Genomic DNA, 19645 nt, shown 5'->3' on the forward strand with positions numbered 1-19645 from the left:
AAGCCTGGATGGGTTAAATGCAGAGGACAAATTTCACCGGCCACCATGAGTGTGTTTTTGTGGCCGCATGCATGTGTTGGGTGTGTTCGTGTGACAATAAAAGACGGGCTTGTTCTTCAGAACCTAACCTAAAATAAACACTGACATTTAACACATTTACACTCACATAGACAGAGAGAGGTGTTAACCACAACCAAACAAAAAGCAGTTTAACTTTGAATCTGATGGCTTTCTGCAGCATGCATGGGGGACTATGAGATGACGTACCCCTTGGCCAGATACAAAGATCTCCACCACCCCTGTGACCACAACAGGAAATGTTTGCAACAAACACAGGCTCGTATGAGCCCCATCACCTAAATCTCAAGTCTATTTACAGCTCAGAATGTACATAGTCACAGCATGTTAGAAAAACACTTAGGCTATCTGGCAATAATTTTTGACTACTCTTAAGTCACTTCACTTCTAACAAATGAATGACCTTATTGCATGTTGCTATGCTTTTTTTCTTTTTTTTTATTACATTACATTACATTACATTACGTCATTTGGCAGACGCTTTTATCCAAAGCGACTTACAATATCACATTTTTGTCAGCAATAGAGCAATCAACTATGCAACACAGTCTATGACAACTACAACTTCTGAAGGAACAGTGGTACAAGTTTAGTTTAGGTTAGTATTTTTTTTATTATTTTTTATTACCATAATTTTTTTTAGTACCATAATTGCACTTATGGGAGAGAAAATAATTACAAAGTTACAATTACAAGTTGCAAACACATTCATTTTCTGAGTTCTTTCCTCCCAGCGGCTGTCAGACTTTTTAATTCTGTACACTCCTGAGTGAAGAATGGTTTAAATTGCTGCTCTCATTTGGCTCAATTGGCTACTAAATGCACTTTTATCCAGCACGTTTGAATGTAATTTTAATGTGATTTTTTACTTTTGAATGCAATTTTTACTTGTGTAATTGTTATATTCTGTTTTTACTTTTGTTAACTATACGTGCTATTATGTTGCCGTCTCTTTTTTAACCCTGTCCACTTGCTGCTGTAGCACTGTAATTTCCCCTTGTGGGACAAATAAAGGATTATCTTATCTTATTATTCTAGGCCTAAAAAAATATATGTTTTATATATATATATACAGTATATATATATAACTTAACCTACAGTACCCATCTGACCTGAACCACTACCGTCCCATCTCCAACCTCCCCTTCATCTCCAAAACTCTTGAGAGGGTGATCGCCGCCCAACTCCAGTCCCACCTCGACTCAAACAACCTCCATAAACCATTTCAATATGGTTTCCGCCCTAATCACAGCACTGAAACAGCCCTGGTAAAATCACTAATGACTTCCTCTGTGCAGCTGACTCTGGACTCCTCACCATCCTCATCCTCCTTGACCTCCTTGATACCATCTCCCACCCACTACTTCTGGAGCACCTGGCGAACATTGGAATCACTGGTGTTGCACTTTCCTGGTTTGCATCCTACCTCACTGACAGACAACAGTTTGTCCAACTAGGGAACCACACGTCCGGGTGTTCTGCCGTTTGACCCAGGGGTCAGTATTGGGTCCACTCCTATTCATCACCTACCTCCTCCCCCTGGGTAAAATCATCTGTCACCATGGTGTTCAGTTTCACTGCTACGCCGATGATACCCAGGTCTATATCTCCACCAAACCCACCACCACTCTTCCTCCCACCTCCCTCACCACCTGCCTCCAGGACATCAGGAGCTGGATGAGCAGGTACTTCCTGAAGTTAAACACCAGTAAAACCGAGGCCCTCCTCATCGGCTCCAAAAACATCCTCTCCAAAGCTCAAAACACCACTGCCCCAAACATCATCATTGACAGCTTCCCTGTTCCCTTGTCCACCCAAGTCAAGAGCCTCAGCATCATTCTAGACAGCACCCTCTCCTTTGCACCCCACATAAAAAACATCACCCAGTCTGCTTTCTTCCACATCCGCAACATCTCCAGACTCCGCCCATCCCTGTCCCAACACAGCACCGAAGTCCTCATCCACACATTTGTTACATCCCAGATTGATTACTGCAGCTCTCTTCTATCTGGCCTACCCACCAAATTGCTCAACAGACTCCAAATGCCTGGATCATCACCCGCACTAAATCATCTGATCACCTCACCCCTGTCCTCATTCAACTCCACTGGCTTCCCATTCACTACCGGATTGACTCACTTACAAAGCCGTACACAACCTACCCCCCACCCATCTCTCTGACCTCCTCCAGGAATACACCCCTTCCCACTCCCTACGCTCTTCCGCAGCTGGCCTCCTGAACGTCCCCCCCTCTCGCCTCAGTACCATGGGTGCTAGGGCCTTCAGCTGCTCTGTACCCAGACTCTGGAACTCCTTGCATCCAATAGTCTGACTCCATCACCACATTAAAAATCCCACATCAAAACCCACCTGTTCAAACTAGCCTACTCACTTTAATCATATACAGCACTCAATCTATGTTATTCGCCTGCCGTGTGTATCTCCTGTCTTTTCTTTTATCTATGCTCGTCGTATTTTAATTATGCTGGTGTTTGCCATGCTTGTTGTTTTTATGTATGATCTTTTAGAATGTTATGTCTCTTTTATGCACTGTACAATGACCTTGGTGTTTTGAAAGGTGTCACCAAATAAAATGTATTATTATTATTAGTAGTAGTAGTAGTATTATGCCACTTATCCCCCATTAGGAATGACCTAGCTAATTTGACTGTTTCAGAGAAGAGGTAGTAGGCCTATGTCTAAAGAAATCTCATTTGCAATAGAACGGTACCAGATATCTCCACTACTTGAGATAACTGAACTACTGGTGTTCAATAGCACCCTAGACAATTCAGTAATTGTATATTTTTTAGGGATTTCTGTTTTTCTGATAAATGAGAGAAAAGTGATGGAGTCCTATGTTCCTGTCACTACAAAGAACAATTTCCGCCTAAACTAAAGCTATGTTTACAGGACTATAATTCATGATCTTTTTAGGTCAATCATTTTCTGACTATTTGGTGATGTAGGGCAGCCACCTGGTTCATACCTCAGCAAATCTGATGAGGAAAAGAGTGAGCATTCTCAAGTTATGGGCTTTTTTGTCACCTAGTTTCCCCTATCCCGACTGGCCTAATTTGGCTCTTTTTCAGGGATTGGGGTAGTTCTAAAGAACAGCCAAAAAAACATTTTTCCCCCAAAATAAATTTTGACAACAATCAATTTCATTAATGGGAAACCCTAAAGATAAGAAAAATCATTGGTGTGTTTTGTTCTACCTCGAGTAGGGGTATCTCGAAATCTGAGGGCCCTGCTAGACTAATAATATAAACGGTGTTGTGTTCACGTTCATAGCTCATATAATATAATGTATCGTTAATTTCAAGCTCAATTCTTACCCAGAGAAAAGGTACAGCACTGAAAATGTAACAAGCAATAGTTTTTTAAACATCTTTATTTTAAAAGATGAAAACCCCCAGGCGCTTTAGTCCCAAGCTTCAATGCTCCTGGCCAATCCCGGCGCCACAGGGCGTGGTTATTGCTTGCTTATCCTATGTGGGGTTAGAAATCACGCATCGTTGCTACCTCTGTCGTAAAATGTAAACAATTTACGGCTAGCCGTAAGTCAGTTGGTTCAATGAGACCACACGTGAATGTTGTTTGTGAATGCACTACGACTACGCTAAAGCAGACTGCAGGATCAGACGACAGAGCAGAGGCAGATTCGTGAATGGACGCTGGCTCAGTGTGTGTGTGTTAGCTCTGTGATCAGCGCAGCGGTGTGTGGTGGTTGGCTCAGCCCGCAACATGCTGCTCCTGGTCGGCCTGGGTCTGGGAGACGCCTCGGACATCACGGTGAAGGGCCTGGAGGCTGTGAGGAGGAGCTCCAGAGCATACCTGGAGGCCTACACCTCTGTGCTCACCGTGGGCAAAGAGGCGCTGGTCAGTTTAGCCTTTATTTACCCCCTTCCTATTACCGCAGGACCTGCCCAATATAGTGTCCAGTGAAGCATTAGTTAGCTAAGTTAGCAGCTAACACTTTATTTTGATCGTCCGCCTATATAGTCTACAGCCAGGGGATTTGTAACATTTCATTCAACAAGTCAGATTTAACAGATTTATCTAGAGTCTACTAGCTGTTAAAACATTACATTCTAAACTGATTTCTTTCTGAAAGATTGCTGTTCTGAATTCCTTTTTAAAGCTGGTCTTACTAGTAATCTGGCTTAAATGTAGTGGTAGCTAGTTCGTTGTCTACAATACATTACAGTCGTCTTTAAAGATTGTTTTTAGGTAAATGTAACGTGTCCCATAAAAGCCTCTCTGGGGTCATAATAATGTCTATAGGTGTGTGTTACCTGTGAATATGTGAAGTTTTGACAGTTGGCTAACAGACTTATCTGCTCTAATAGTCTCCCTATGGAAGCCAGTAGTTTAGGCAGGACTGTGTGTGCCCCCCTATGACATCACTGATCAGTCTTGTCACAATGCCTCCATGTGCCCTTATCACATCACTTTTGACATCATCACTGATCGCCCGTAGCTCGGCTGCTGCGTGGCCTCACCTGCCCTATAGTGTTGCTCAGTAAATGTTATTGCATCAGTGATGTCACAATATGTGTGTGTGTGTGTGTGTGTGCCCCCCTATGACATCACTGATCAGTCTTGTCACAATGCCTCATTGTGTGTGTGTGTGTGTGTGTGTGTGTGTGTGTGTGTGTGTGCCCGTGATACTAGATAAAACACACTCTGCTGTAAATTTGGCACCTGCTGTCAAAATACTGGATTTAAACGGTTGTTTCACAGCGGAATATAATTTTTTTGTTAGCTAGCTGGATGCTAAGCAGTGTATTTCTCCTCAGGAAGAGTTCTATGGCCGGGAGCTGATCCTGGCAGACAGAGATCTGGTAGAACAGGAAGCGGATGAGATCCTGAGAGATGCTGATGTCACTGACGTGGCCTTCCTGGTGGTGGGCGACCCGTTTGGGTGAGTTCTGATGTCAACTCCTTGTGGTGGGTGATCCATTCGGGTGAGAGCCTGGTGGGACGCAAGGTTACACTCGTGTGCAGACTTTACCGAGGCACCATGAAGGCGTCATGTGCAGGAGGCCGCCTATTTACTGGAGTCTGGAGGATATGGCTGCTGGGCTGCTGCAGCTGTGATAGTGTATTTTCTGCCTCAACCTGGTTAATCTCGCTATATTCTTCATCACAGCAGCTCATTTACCCGCTGTACACTTAAACCTGCACTAATTCTGCACAAGCACTCACAGCTCTCTCCTTCTTTTACTGACTTTCTCACTATTCCCACGGCTGTTTACATGCTTTTCTGATTGGCTAGTTACTTAGCTTAGCTGTTAGCGATGGCTGCTGTCTCTTCCTCTCAGTAAGATGTTATATCTTTATGTTAACGTTACGCATAACATTTCTGTATGTTTGTGGGAGTGGGAGAAGTCTCCTGCTAGTGTTGATGTCCAGTGTGAGCACAGCTGAAGCACATGGCTAATTAATATGGACCACGTTAATATCAAGGGACTTCCCCCATGGATTTCCCCCAACCAAGTGACCAAGTAATACCTGGCTAAACTAGAGCTGTGCTGTAGTGTTGAAAGTATTGTAAACGATGCCAGAGCCCGCTCTGCTCGATCCAAGCACATTTTCTACATTATTCAGTATTCCCCATATTGGCATATTGGCCATACGCCAGTGTTTCAAAATAAAAGCTCGCAGACTTGTGTAATAGTGACTTCATGACATTTTTCATGACATTTCATATTATTTTGAAGCAGCGGCAGCCAGGATTTAGCAGCGGCGGGCCGCCGCTACTAAATGTATATAGCGGAAACCCTGCTGATGGTTAACGTGTGTGGGCGATATTTTTGTATGTATGTTTCAATTCTGTGTCCGGCCACAGCTACGCCGTTTCAAGTGCGATCGGGCTGAAACCTTCAAACTGCGACTTATCTAGACTTGCAGAGTTATCTTTTACATTGACAAACATGATATGTGTACTCCCGTGGCACAATTCAAATGGGATCAAAAAGGTAGCGTATCGCTCCATTCACCACCATTCATATTTTTTCACATGCTGGTACAGGGAGAAAAGCAGGAAGTGATGTTCACTTTGGCTCTCTATTGTAAGCCTACAAAAATACGTAATTCCTGCGGTACTCTAGATTCCACACAGAGCCTGCTGTCGCAGCCTATTAAGTCTTCTGGAAAGAGCTCCGCTGTATCTGACCACAGACAGAGAGGAGAAGTAACTAAGTACAAATACTTCATTACTGTACTTAAGTAGGATTTTCAGGTATCTGTACTTTACTGAGTATTTATTTTTCTGAGAACTTTTTACTTATACTCCCTACATTTTAACCCATATATCTGTACTTTCAATTCCTTACGGTACATTTCCAAAACAGGCTAGTTATGCCTCCGCCGGCGATAGCCAGGCCGGAGGCATTATGGATTCGCGTTGTCCGTCCGTCCGTAGTCCATCCGTCCGTCTGATGTTCGTTAGCGCAATATCTGAGGAACGCCTTGACGGAACTTCATCAAATTGCCCTCAAACCTCCACTTGGACTCAAGGATGAAGTGATTAGATTTTGGTGGTTAAGGTCAAAGTTCAAGTCACTGTGACCTCATGAACCCCATTTCCAAGCTCTTTAATGCGATATCTCAGGAACGCCATGACGGAATTTCTTCCAATTTGCCTCAAACGTCGACTTAGACGCACGGATGAACTACTTAGATTTTGGTGGTCAAAGGACAAAGGTTAAGGTCACTGTGACCTCACAAACACCATTTTCAAGCTTGTTAACGCCATATCTCAGTAACACCTTGACGAAATGTCTTCACATTTGGCTCAAATGTCAAAGTCTGGACAGACATGGATGTGGACTACTCACTTGTTGGCGGAGTACCCCGGTGCGGTCGTTCTAGTTACTTTAGTTTTTATACATGACAGACAAAAACCATGTAACGTCGTTTGTCTCTCTCGTGTCACGCTCTCTCACTACAGCTCCCTCTCTTCTCGCACGGTCTAGCTCACTCGACCGCCTCTCTCTCTCTTGTGGAACAGTGTAGCCTAATGAGAAGGAGTAGATGTCATTTTACAGATTTTAATGAGGGAATTGAACTTTTTGATGGAAAAACCATATCACACAAATTAGTAATCAACGTACAGTATAGTCTTTCATACACCTTAAAACATGTTTGGAGGGGATCTTCTAAGTTTAATAGTCTTCAAATTATATTCATATGATGTGAAATACGTTTTACTTTGAGACATTTGAGTACTCTTTCTTTTTTACTTCAACTGTACCGCGCTACTCAAGTAAAGAATGCGTGTAGTTTTCCCATCTCTGGCTGTAACTGACCACAGAGTGTTTTCTGCCAGACCTTCTCTGCGATGGGCTCAGCGATTTTCCTCTCCCCAAAAACCAGCGAGCGCTTGTCAGTGGGCTCGGCCGGCCGGCCCGCTCTCTCTCTCTCTCTCTCTCTGCGGGTTCCTCTCAGAGAGATAATAACAGAGAGGAGCTGCAGCCGGAGAGAGAGGCTTTCAGAAAGCCTGCTCGCATCATGTGCAGAGCCACTTTCACACTGTGTCCATTGAGTCAGGTCTGGACATTCCCCAGAGTTACCCTTTCAGACAAGAGGCGTTGTTTTCACACATGTGGAAATCTTCCGTGTAACGATGGCAGAGTGTTTCCCCTAGAAATATCTTGAGACTTGGAGGGATTTCGAAACGTACCCCCCGACCGCAACGGTGAGGGCCCTCGCTGGCGGCGCTAAACTTTTAGCTACCCTGTGTTCGCAATGGCATCCCAAGTACCGTAAATTCCGGACTATAAGCCGCGGCTTTTTTCCCGTTTTTTGGCCCCTGCGGCTTATATAACGGTGCGTCTTATCTATGGATTTTTTCAGAAAAAAAAAAAAAAAAAAAAAAAAATCTCTCTTTTTTAGCACTCTTTCTAACTATAAATCCACTTCTGTTTTAATTTCCTCTCTTGCCCTCTTTTCACCACACCGCGGACACTGTGTGCACTGTAAAAATAAACAACGGTGGTGTTGTGTTATGTTGTTTTGTTGAAATGTTGTAATACGGTAAATGGGAGCTTCCTCAAACAGCCATCTCTTCCCGACAATCCCCTCTGTGCGTGACCACTTACATATGGTAATTACGGTAAGCAAACGGCCACTCGGGCAACAACTCCCTCCCCCGACTACCAGGAGAAAATCACAAACTTCGGCGAATTCACACAAAGGAAGATCAAGGAATATTCACAACAAGACGAGCAGTAGAAGCAACACTCTCACTTACCATGGGGAAGGTACGCAGAAATTCACACGAGGCAGCTTTCAAGTTGAAAGCAGTCAATCTCGCATTAAAAGAGAGCAGCCGCCGATCAAACAGAGCAGCCGCGCGTAACCTGGGCAAAAGGGACTGTCCGTCCGGGGGAGAACTACTGAACAACTCCCTCCCGACTATCAGGAGAAAATCACAAACTTCGGCGAATTCACACAAAGGAAGATCACGGAATATTATAGGAGTGTGAAAACATCCACAATTACCAACGGGTTCCAAAACGCTGGACTGCTGCGGGATGAAGAGGATGACGCCACGGGGACTGCCCCCTAGTCCGATACCTCACGAGTCCGATACCTCACGAGTCCGACACCTCATGGTTTTGGGTTAGGGTCTGGGGGAGGTTAGGTTTGGGCGTGGGGGTGGGAGAGGTTAGGTTTTGGGTTAGGGTCTGGGGGATGTTAGGTTTAGGCGTGGGGGTGGGAGAGGTTAGGTTTTGGGTTAGGGTCTGGGGGAAGTTAGCCTCTTTTTTCGGACTCGTGAGGTGTCGGACTCGTGAGGTATCGGACTCGTGCCATGGCACCTGAAGGAGAGAGGAGAGTGGTTGACGAAGCCACCCTGAACCTGTTCGTTTCCGACACTGAAGATGAGGACTTTGGTGGTTTCAGTACGCAGGAAGAAGAGGAAGACGAGGATTAGTGACTTGACTTCTCTGGTTACAGGTTTGCTGCACATATACGGTAGCCTATTGTTGTGTGATTTTGTCTGGGGATTAGTGACCTGACTTTTGTTTTGTTTTGTTGAAATGTTAATAAATGGGAGCTTCCCCAAACAGCGATCTCTTTCCCGACATTCCTCTCTGTGCACGAACCCTTTCATATGGTAATTAAACATCAAAACACCCGCGGCTTATAGTCCGGTGCGGCTTATAGAAGAAAAAAATAGTCAATTTTGGTCCCGCGGCTTATACACCGGTGCGTCTTATAGTCCGGAATTTACGGTATCATCATATTATGGGATGCGATGCGAACGGTTGTATTATGGGATGTGCGTTTCCCAGGCAATGACACACGTTGACAGGTTTTGGAACAGCGCAGCACGCTGGCAGGATGCTCCTAAAAGCAAAAGGCTTATTGTTTTGAATGATTTGGCATCTTCTATTACTGTCAACACCAGTATTGTTGTATTGTAATAATATGCCATAACGGTTTATTGAAATTTTGGGGAGAGCAGGGGGCGCCGTTGGCCTGGCGGCCCCGCCAGGCCTGTAGAATGTTAGGGGAAACACTGGATGGATTAAAGCAGTGGTTTCAAAACTTTGTTCTGGGGACCCACAAATGACAAACCATACGAACAGCGGTTCTCAAAGTGGGGTCCTTGAGGGTGTTCCAGTGGGTCCCCGGCAAAAAAGGGATGATTTATTTTCACTATAATTCCGTCCATAATGACAGAATGTAGGATTGTTTTGGTCATGGGGTTCATACACTTTCTGCAATAAAACATCTAAAAGCAATAAAGCAACAATCTTATCAAATGGGGGTCCGTGGTGACATTTGATAAGAGTTTTGCTTAGACCACGGCATGGTCTAATTTGTGTCAGTTTAGGGGTCCTTGATGTGAAAAAAGTTTGAGAACCACTGCCATAGAGTACCATAGGGATGACGTATTTCTGCAGGCTTGTAAAGCCACAAGTCCCTGTGCTGCTGGTATGTAGGGGGAAATGGGATTTTTGTATGGGAATTTCAGTTAAATGCATGAAATAAGTGCTGTGGTTAACACAAGTTTATGAAACAGCTGAACTTTGTGTTCAGCAGGGCCGTGCAGAGACCTTTAAAGGTGCTCAATGTTAAAAAGGGGCACATGCAGACCTGCCAAACCTGCGATAATATTTTTGAGAACCACAATAGTGTAACGCTTAGGCCATGTCCACACGGAGACGGAAGCAATCTTTTTTTTTTCTCGTTTAAGAAACGTTTTCCATAAACACGGAATCGTTTCAAGAAATGTGTGTATCCACATGAAACCACTGAATACCACTGAAGCCGTTGTAGTATATATGCCAGGCCGGTAAGTGGCGCTGTAGTGCCGTGTGGTCGTCAAACCTCTCACTTCACTATTCACGTTGTATTTGCGAGGGATATATATAGAGCATCCCGAGGATGTCCATTACACTCAGGGTTTACATTTCATTTCATTTCATTTTGTCCAATATTAAAATATTCCAGAATTGCATGTTGTATTAAAATTAAATATTATTTCTAACACGTTTAGCCTGATTTTGTTTGTGTTATTGTAAAAACTTAGCCGCCGCTAAGCCTTCTGGGAAATATATCCGATGAAGGGAGGGGAGGGGTGGATGGGAAGAGTCAGCTGTGGAGCCCTGAGGATGTTGTACACGCTGTTCTCCGTGTCCACTTGTTGCTGACGGTGGTAATAGAGGAGCATTATACTTTGCTGCAAGAGCCCTAACAGGCTCAGTAGCTGCTGTAGCACGAACGCTAGTGCACTGTAAGCCTAAATTGTTGCTGGCGGAGAGAGGTGGGGCTATGGCGTCATCGGTAAAGGAAAGATGCGTATGGCTTGTAAACACGGAAATGCAAGGGTGGGTCTTCAGATTTATTCATCCTGGGACCCGGTTAAAAAAATTAGCGTATACTCCCAGAACGTATACTCCCAGAACGCTGGTTCCGTCTGGACGAAACGTCTATACGAGAAAGAACTTTAGTGGATACACCTAAACTCGTCTCCATGTGGACATGGCCTTAGTTCAAATGCTTTTGCACTACTTCGCTTGGTAGTCAAATATGACGACCATGGGTTTTACACTGGAGTTGAGTTGAAAGCCCAAGTCATTTCATTTGTTGCTCAAGGGTACCATGTTAGTAACAACCAATTACAAGAGGCGTGACAAAGCGTCAATCAGCTACTGTACGCGCTCGGAGTGAGAACGGGTTGAATGTTTTGTACCGACTTGCCTTCTGTTGCTGCCTCTTGGCCCGGTCGTCATTGTAAATGAGAATTGGTTCTCTGGTTAAATAAAGATATAATCAACATAAATAAAAGTATGTTTTGGTGCATGGAAATAAAGGTATAATAAACAAATAAATAAATGTATAATAAACATAAATGAAGGTATAACCAACGTAAATAAATAAATGTGTGTTTTGGTGCAAGGAAAGAAAAAGGTATAAATAAATAAAGGTATAATAAATATAAATAAAGGTATAATTATCATTGATAAATGTATAATAAGCATAAATAAAGGTATAATAAACATAAATAAATGTGTGTTTTGGTGCAGGGCCACCACCCACAGCGACCTGGTCCTGAGAGCGGTGCATGCTGGGATACCGTACCGGGTCATCCACAACGCCTCCATCATGAACGCGGTGGGCTGCTGCGGCCTGCAGGTAGGGCTGTGCCTTATTTGTTTGTTTGTTTGTTTATTTATAAGGGACCATGTATAATAATATTGTATATTAATATATAATATAATAATATATATGTATTAAACAAACTCAGCCCGTCACCACGGTCTTAACAGTGGATGACTTATAACATCAATGGCGCCAAACCGCTCAGCAGCCATAAAGAACAGTGGAGCTGATGGCTGCGGGCATCACATTGACCCTGCAAAATGTGGAAAATGTGCATAGCCAGTACATGATGCAGTATACTGTATATATCACCAAGGGCAATTCCCTTTAAGGCTGCGCACGAAGTTGCCACACTGTGTGTGGAGCACTGGGCACTATATTACTATAGCAGAATACCTGTCCCTGTGTGACCGGCCATTTAAGTCAGGCCTTGCTCACAGAGTAGCCTCAGCCAGGAAGGATGACATGGCTAGGTTAGGTTAGGTTACGTTAGGTTAGGCCAGGTTAGGTTAGGTTTAGGGTCAGGGGTGGGAGAGGTTAGGGCCTGCCGTCTCCGACCCCCTTCGAGACCCCCCGAAGCGACCCCAGGACCTCCGCAGGGTCCTGGGGTCCACCCAGGCCTCGGAGACCCCAGGCTTATCCATTAAATGGGCTTTTTAAGGTAACCTGTGCAAGCTGGACATTAAATGGGGTTTTGCAAGTAATCTCTACAACCCCAGGGAAACTGGGTTGTAGAGATTGTACAACTCCACCCCAGAGAATGGGGACATTTTGAAGCAATTCCTTTCCATTGCGTATGCCGAATCCGGGAGTGGGTGTGACTTTGGCTCTCTATATGGTGATATTATTTTAGGGCCATATTATCGGCCAGCCGTAATGCAGGTAGGTCAGCAGGCTGAGCTCTGCCCCATCTGCTGCCATCATTACATTAAGAGTCTCTTTGTGCTGAGTGAGAGCCGCGTTCTGCGCTCGCTCGTCCCATCCATAACCCCCCCCCCCCCCCATCCCATCCATAAGCCCCCCCCCTGTCCCGCCCATCCATAACGCCCGGCGCATTGAGCTGTCAGGGGCCCATTGTGAGCCGAGGGGCCACAGCTGTCGGCCCGCCTCTGATCTACTGCCCCCCCCTAACCGAGGGCCGTAAAAAAGGATAAGACAACACTCACATCACAGCGTTTGAATTTTGCATTCACTTCTATTGAAGTGAATGGGCCGGACAGGTTAAGGGCCCTGCTATAAACCTTCATATCTGTGACCTTTCACCTTTGATTGAAAAATGCTTCCACCAGATTAAAGAAAACACATCACGAGATGTTGACTGATGCCACCATGTATCATCAGTGGTGTAGTCCCGGCAGAACGCGTGGGAACGGCGTTCCCATACTTCTCCAAGCAGTGTTTTGTGTGTGTCAACGTGTGTGTGTATGTGGAGCCAATAAAACGAGTGAATCTGGACAAAGTTGTCATTCGTCTATATTTAAGGTGGGCTGAATGATTCACATGGCATCAACTCGTGAGTCGTGGCTTGAAGGAAGAAGGAAACGTTCCACCTTAAATTTAAGGTGGGCTGAATGATTCACATGGTATCAACTCTGGCTTGAAGGAAGAGGGAAACACTCCACCGGTCCACCTTAACTAGCTAGTAGTGGCATTTTAAGCATCAAAATGTTTTTTTTCTCCCAGTACCTGACGAGATAAAAAAAAGATGAAAAGGCAGCCAAACATCCTTTCATTTTTCGGACCAGTTGCGAAAAAGATACGTTTACAATCATTTAGAAACAATGTTAAAAGCTGTTTTGGCACCAGGCAGGCACACGCCCCCTGGGCCAAATCAGCTACACACGGAAGCACACCGGTCCGGTTTCTCAGTTTCTGCACATGCGCAAGCGGTGTACATTTTACTATGGAGTGCACGTTACATTACCGAGATTTATTTTCAATTAACGCTAATCAAAAGTTAGCGTTAATCACCAGATTGCAATTTGCAACGCCAGAATTCGCCACAAAATGGTAAGTTACTTGCTAAAAATGCCAGCCGCCGTGCCAAATGATCAATTATGCAGCCTTGTGCAACTTGCGTGATGCTTGAGACTTGTTTAGCTTAGCTGTTTGTGATAACTGACTCTGTCATGGGCTACTTCTGCAGTGTCTAGAGGACACAATAAATTATGTGTGTGTGTCACTGTAGCGTGTGTGCGTGCGGGGGGACCTGTGCGTGTGCTGGGGGAGGGGGGTGTTCCGCAAATAGGTGCGTTCCCTCACTTCTCAAGATAGCACTACACCTCTGTGTATCATGGTGTAGTTTGCTAATCTAGCTCTATTTTGGACCGAACAGGGACTTGAGTTGAGCTATATGCAGCTGCTGGACAGAGCCACGGTCTGTTTGGAGACCAATAATAAGGAGAACAAGCGTGCAGATTTAAATCAACCAAAATAAAACAAAAAAATTGCAAGGTAATGCATAGCGATAGAAATATAACACTATATATTATACTACTATAAATTATGCTACTACTATAAATTATATTATACACTATATATATACAGTATAATATATCTGTGTATAGAGCTCAACAGGCACGTGACTTTTCGTGACGTATTTTGCCCCGGAAGTAAGTTCGGCATCTATTTTCTCCATAGACATTTCGATAAATCGAATCCAAATAAGAGTTTTAAGGCTTGACTTGAACCAAGCCAACAAGTCTTCCAGAGAATCTTGAGTGACCATAAAATATTCAGTTTAAGCGAGAACAAAAAATAACAACAGGGGTGGGGGGTGGGGGGTCCTCCCCCCGAACCTTTTTGGCTTGGTTCGAGCCTTAAAACTCGTTATATTTTGATTTATCTAAATGTCTACCACCACTAGAAGTATAGGCAGTTAAAAAGGCTGTGAGGTGTATTTGTAATGTGCGTGTGTGGGGGGCTATGTGTGATCATCAGGGAGATTCTAAGTTTGGATTTGAAAGAGTTTGGAGATAATACATGTTTGGCAATATTGATATGAGTGTTCCATAGTAGTATAGTTTGGCATCTCTGTAATGGATTGAAAATTGGTTATGTGGAAGGTGATCTGAATTTCTTGTATTATATGAATGTATGTTAGAATTTAGTTGAAGGTGTAACATACATACGTGTAGGGTATACATCACGTAATGTGTTTTCTTTAATCTGCTGGAAGCATTTTTCAATCAAAGGTGAAGCGACACAGATATGATGGTTTATAGTGGGACTTACCCTGCCTGCCCCATTCACTTCAATAGAACTGGCCCCAATGCAAAATTCAAACGCTGCAACGTCAGTGTTGTCTTATCCTTCTTTTTTAAGGTCCTTGCTCTAACCCTAACCCCCCCCCCCCCCCCCCCCCCTCCCGTCCCGTAACACTGAGATTAGCGCTGCCGCTAGCGGAGCGGGAGCCTCTCCAGTGGGAGGTTGTTAATATGCTAATGAGGGGCGGTCTAGGCAACTGAGCGTTCCCTCTGGTACGGCGACCACACTGCTATCCCATCAGACCTGCTGTTTGGCCCCGCCCACTCACACTTTGGCTTTCCATGCTTTACAAAATGGCTGAAGCAGCAGAGACAGGGCGTCTGGCTAGTGCAGCAGTATATTCCCTGCCTACCAACATGAGGGTCGCCGGTTCGAGCCCCCGTGTTACCTCCGGCTTGGTCGTACACAATTGGCCATGTCTGCGAGTGGGAAGCCGGTGGGGTATGAGTCCTGGTCGCTGCACTGGCACCTCCTCTGGTCGGTCGGGGCACCTGTTCTTTATGTCTGTTTCTATAAACCCAAACCGCATTTAAATAGCCTATCAAATAAACAGGCTGCATCTAAGGAGTTTAATTCTAAACTGAACCTCCGACATTGACAAAACGAAAGTAAAAGAGATGATTAATTCAAGATGTTATTTGTTATGTGTTATTTGGATACACTTGGAGTTTTAAAATAGCGCTGTGCTTGGATACAGACTCATCTGTGCTTTGGGAGATGACTGGTGAATTTCAGGAGGTGTTTGAATAAAGCCTTCATATGGTCGGAACGGGCGCGAGATGCACTCCAGTCAGCCGAACAACTGAGTACAGCCGCTGGAGGCGCACACACACATGTACGGCCCATTTAGTAGTTCTATTCATCCAAACACGTCCGCCTATTTTTGATTATTTTTGCCACTCGCAGTACCTCCACGGCCCACCAGAGGGGCGCGGGCCACACTTTGGGAATCACTGGTTTGCACGATATGCTTGGCCTTCACGTGGTGGAGTCATGAGAGCACACTGCTAAGCAACGTTGCTAGCATCTGCTATGCTGGCATCTAACTACCAGTATCAAACAATTTAGCTAGCTAGCGAGTGGGTAACGTAATGCAGTAAAACTAAAGCGAAGGGTTAAAGGAACACTCCGCCGATTTTCAACCAGCTTTGTATCATTACAAAATCAGTATATTATCTGAAAACTAAACAATTTTGCTGTCATTCATTTAGTTTTACAGTTATTGAGGGTTGATTTGAGTAAACTTGTGGACCAGTGATTTTGTGCATGAATGACATCACTGGTCCACAACTTAACTCAACTTTCAGGGGGGTACGGTGGTGCAGTGGTAAGCGCTGTCGCCTCACAGCTCGAAGGTCCTGGGTTCGATTCCCACCTGGGACGTGGTGAACGCTGAAGGAATGCGTGCCCGTCCGCATGTCCTCGTCAAAAGGGCCTTTCTGTGTGGAGTTTGCATGTTCTCCCCGTGCCTCCCGGGGGCTTCCTTCATATAGGAACCCCCTTCACCAAAACATGCAATATCCTGGTTGTTAATGTGGTTCCTCCTCTGGTCGTTAGGGGCGCCTGTTCGGAGGGAGGGGAACTGGTTGGAATAGTGTGAACCTCCCACATGCTATGTCCTACCAGTGAAGCTTCTCCTGCCAGGTGAAAAGAAGCAGCTGGCTAACTGCCCATGTCTCGGAGGAAGCATGGAGCCAGTTTCGGCTCTCCCCAGATCGGCAGAGGGTGGAGTAGCAACCAGGATAAATAAATTAAATTAGCACTAATGGGGGATAAAAAATGGGATAAAAAATCTGGGATTTTTTTTTATCACAACTTCACTCAACTCTCAATATCTGCCTCTCTGTCTGCCTGTCTGTCTGCCTCTCTGTCTGTCTGCCTGTCTGTCTGCCTGTCTGTCTCTCTGTCTGTCTGTCTTTTTTGGTTGTCTCTCTGTCTGTCTGCCTGTCTGTCTGTCTGTCTGTCTGTCTGTCTTGTCTGTCTGTAGCTGTATAACTTTGGGGAGACGGTGTCCATTGTGTTCTGGACGGAGAGCTGGAAACCAGAGAGCTTCTACGACAAGATCCTGAAGAACCGAGCCAACGGCTTCCACACATTGTGTCTGCTGGGTGAGTCCACACACTTTCACATGCACACACACACACACACACACACACACACACACACACACACACACACACACACACACACTGGATCTGCTGTGTGAGTCCAAACACATAGGTTTGAATATATTAATTTTTGTATTTTTGAGCTGATAACTGTGACAAAGCTGTCATTCTGCAAAGGCTATCGTACTAACATTTATGGCCATATACCTTTTCAAAAATCTTGATTAGAATTTGTCCACTTGAGTGAAGTGAGTGGTACCGATTCCCAAACTGGTCACTTTGTAGCCTGGTAAACCAGCCGCTCACGTGAACTCACATTTCATTTTGTTCTGCGGGACCGTCTGGCCTCAAACCCTGGGAGGGCTGAAACTGCAAAACGGACGAGCCAATCAGCGACTGCGCTCAGTGCCCTGTGATTGACAGCGCAAGTTGGCCAATCAGGAATGCCACTAGCAAAACAATCGCCTCCTTGCCTGTCCGCCTCGAGGAGTAATGTCAACGTTCGTCGAGTTTAAACAGCCATAAAGTGATGGCAGGCATAATAAGCTGACCTGATCGAATCTCATGTTTCCCTCCCAGACATCAAGATGAAAGAGCAGACCATCGAGAATATGATGAGGTGAGAATCACCACACACGCACGCACGCACGCACACACACACACACACACACACACACACACACACACACACACACACGTGACCATGTCCACCCCCCATGGCAGTTGAACAATGTCAGTAATGTCAGTCAAGCCATTGTGACACTGATCACTGATGATGCCACTATGTCTATGCGCGGGTGAAGGCCTAAAATACATAAAATATCGCTGTGGGGGGGGGGGTTGGACCCTGTAACAGCATCCTGACAGGCTCAGCTCTGGAGGGGGGGGGTGGGGGGGTTGGACCCTGTAACAGGCTCAGCTCTGGAGGGGGGGGGGGGGGGGGTTGGACCCTGTAACAGACTCAGCTCTGGCCCAGCTCCTGTGGAATCAGTGAGGTGAGCCTCAGCGATGTTTGGGACACTCTGCATATCCAACTCATGAGCTCAAGGAAAATGCTTCTGCTCTCACATGTCCAAAAGACCACAGGCCTGACCACAGACCCCCCCCCCCCCCCTCACCAGACTCCCCCTAATAGACCACAGACCCCCCCCCCCCCCCCACATCCCCCTCCAGACTACATGACACCCCCGCCCCCGCCCAGACCACAGACCGCCTCCTGCAGCAGAGCTGGCCGGAGCTGCATCTATTATAAGAGAGAATTCTCTGTTTAAAGGCAGCATGAACCCTAACCCTAACCCCACTATGCAGCATTTCCTTAAAAAAGGAAGTATCTACTCAAAAGTACAAAGTAATCGCTCTCAATCATCACTTATGACTTAGGGCTGGGTATCGCACTGATTTTCCATACGATTCCGATACACAAGGTTTTGATTTAATTTCCGATTCGATATCGATATTTCAGTTAAAATACCATTTTTGCTTGGATGCGATTTTCAAAGAACTAATAGTCAATTGTACAGGGAACCTGGTGCATTATTAAAATATTTACAGATGTTTAACAGATGAACGGTCTTCTGTATGTGTGTGTGTGTGTGTGTGTGTGTGTCAGAGGGAAGAAGATCTATGAGCCGCCGCGCTTCCTGACGGTCAGCCAGGCGGCCGAGCAGCTGCTGCAGATCATCCAGAGGAGGAAGGATGAGGGGGAGGAGCCAGGTGAGTGGGTGGGGCCAGTGGAGGGCAAGGTACCCGCAAGGTTTTAAACGTATTAAACATGAATTTAACGGAACACGCCAAAATCTTGGGAGATCGGCCTATTTGACATATTCCCAATAGTAAGACTAATTTTACAACAGCTAAGAGGGGTTTAAACGGCACGCTGCCCCTCTTAGCCACTCTAAAATCACTATAAACCATGGCCTCAGCTGTCTGTGCTTTTCTCTCTCATATCAACAGCACTGCTAATATGCTAATAACACACTGCTCTGTGTCCCCCCCCCCCATCCAGGCCTGACTGAGGACACGGTGTGTGTGGGCGTGGCCCGGCTCGGCGCCGACGACCAGCTGATCCGCACGGCCACACTGCGTCAGCTGGTATCATGTGACCTGGGCGCTCCACTCCATTCGCTGGTCGTCGCTGGACTGCTCCACCCACTGGAGGTGGACATGTTGCGGCTGACCGCTGAACCAAACGCACTGGATCAGCTGACCATGACGGACAGCTCCACATACACGTCCTAACACACTGACTCAACCATTACATCTATCAACGAGCCACATTTGAGACATTTTGAAGAAGAATGTGTTTGCTTGCTATACTGTATGATTTGGGGCAGAATGCTATGACTGTGTTTTTATGTAGAGAGATCATTAGAACAGTCGTTCTGCTACCTTCTCTAATGGTGTTAACTAATTGTAAATACAGCGGGAACGTTTAAAGGAGAACTTCACAAAAAAAAAAACAATGCTGAGCAATCATGTGCAAAATAAATCATTGTTTTTCTGTGAAGTTATCCTGTAATCCAGGGGTGGCCAAACTTTTTTGGTTGTGGGCCGCATACAGAAAAATAGAG

At 45.4% G+C, this 19645-nt stretch overlaps 1 protein-coding gene across 1 annotated transcript; it reads left to right on the forward strand.

Moving 5' to 3' along the window:
- Positions 1-3724: 3724 nt before the first annotated feature.
- On the forward strand, positions 3725-19593 carry dph5 (diphthamide biosynthesis 5). Its single transcript, XM_083647048.1, has 7 exons — positions 3725-3960; positions 4881-5005; positions 11625-11733; positions 16955-17075; positions 17655-17694; positions 18685-18788; positions 19081-19593. The coding sequence occupies exons 1-7, from the start codon at positions 3826-3828 to the stop codon at positions 19311-19313; spliced, it is 867 nt and encodes a 288-aa protein (XP_083503174.1). The 5' UTR covers positions 3725-3825; the 3' UTR covers positions 19314-19593.
- The last annotated feature ends 52 nt before the right edge of the window (positions 19594-19645 follow it).

This window comes from Poromitra crassiceps, assembly GCF_964638095.1.
Source record: "Poromitra crassiceps genome assembly, chromosome: 12".
NCBI classification, from domain to species: Eukaryota; Metazoa; Chordata; class Actinopteri; order Beryciformes; family Melamphaidae; genus Poromitra; species Poromitra crassiceps.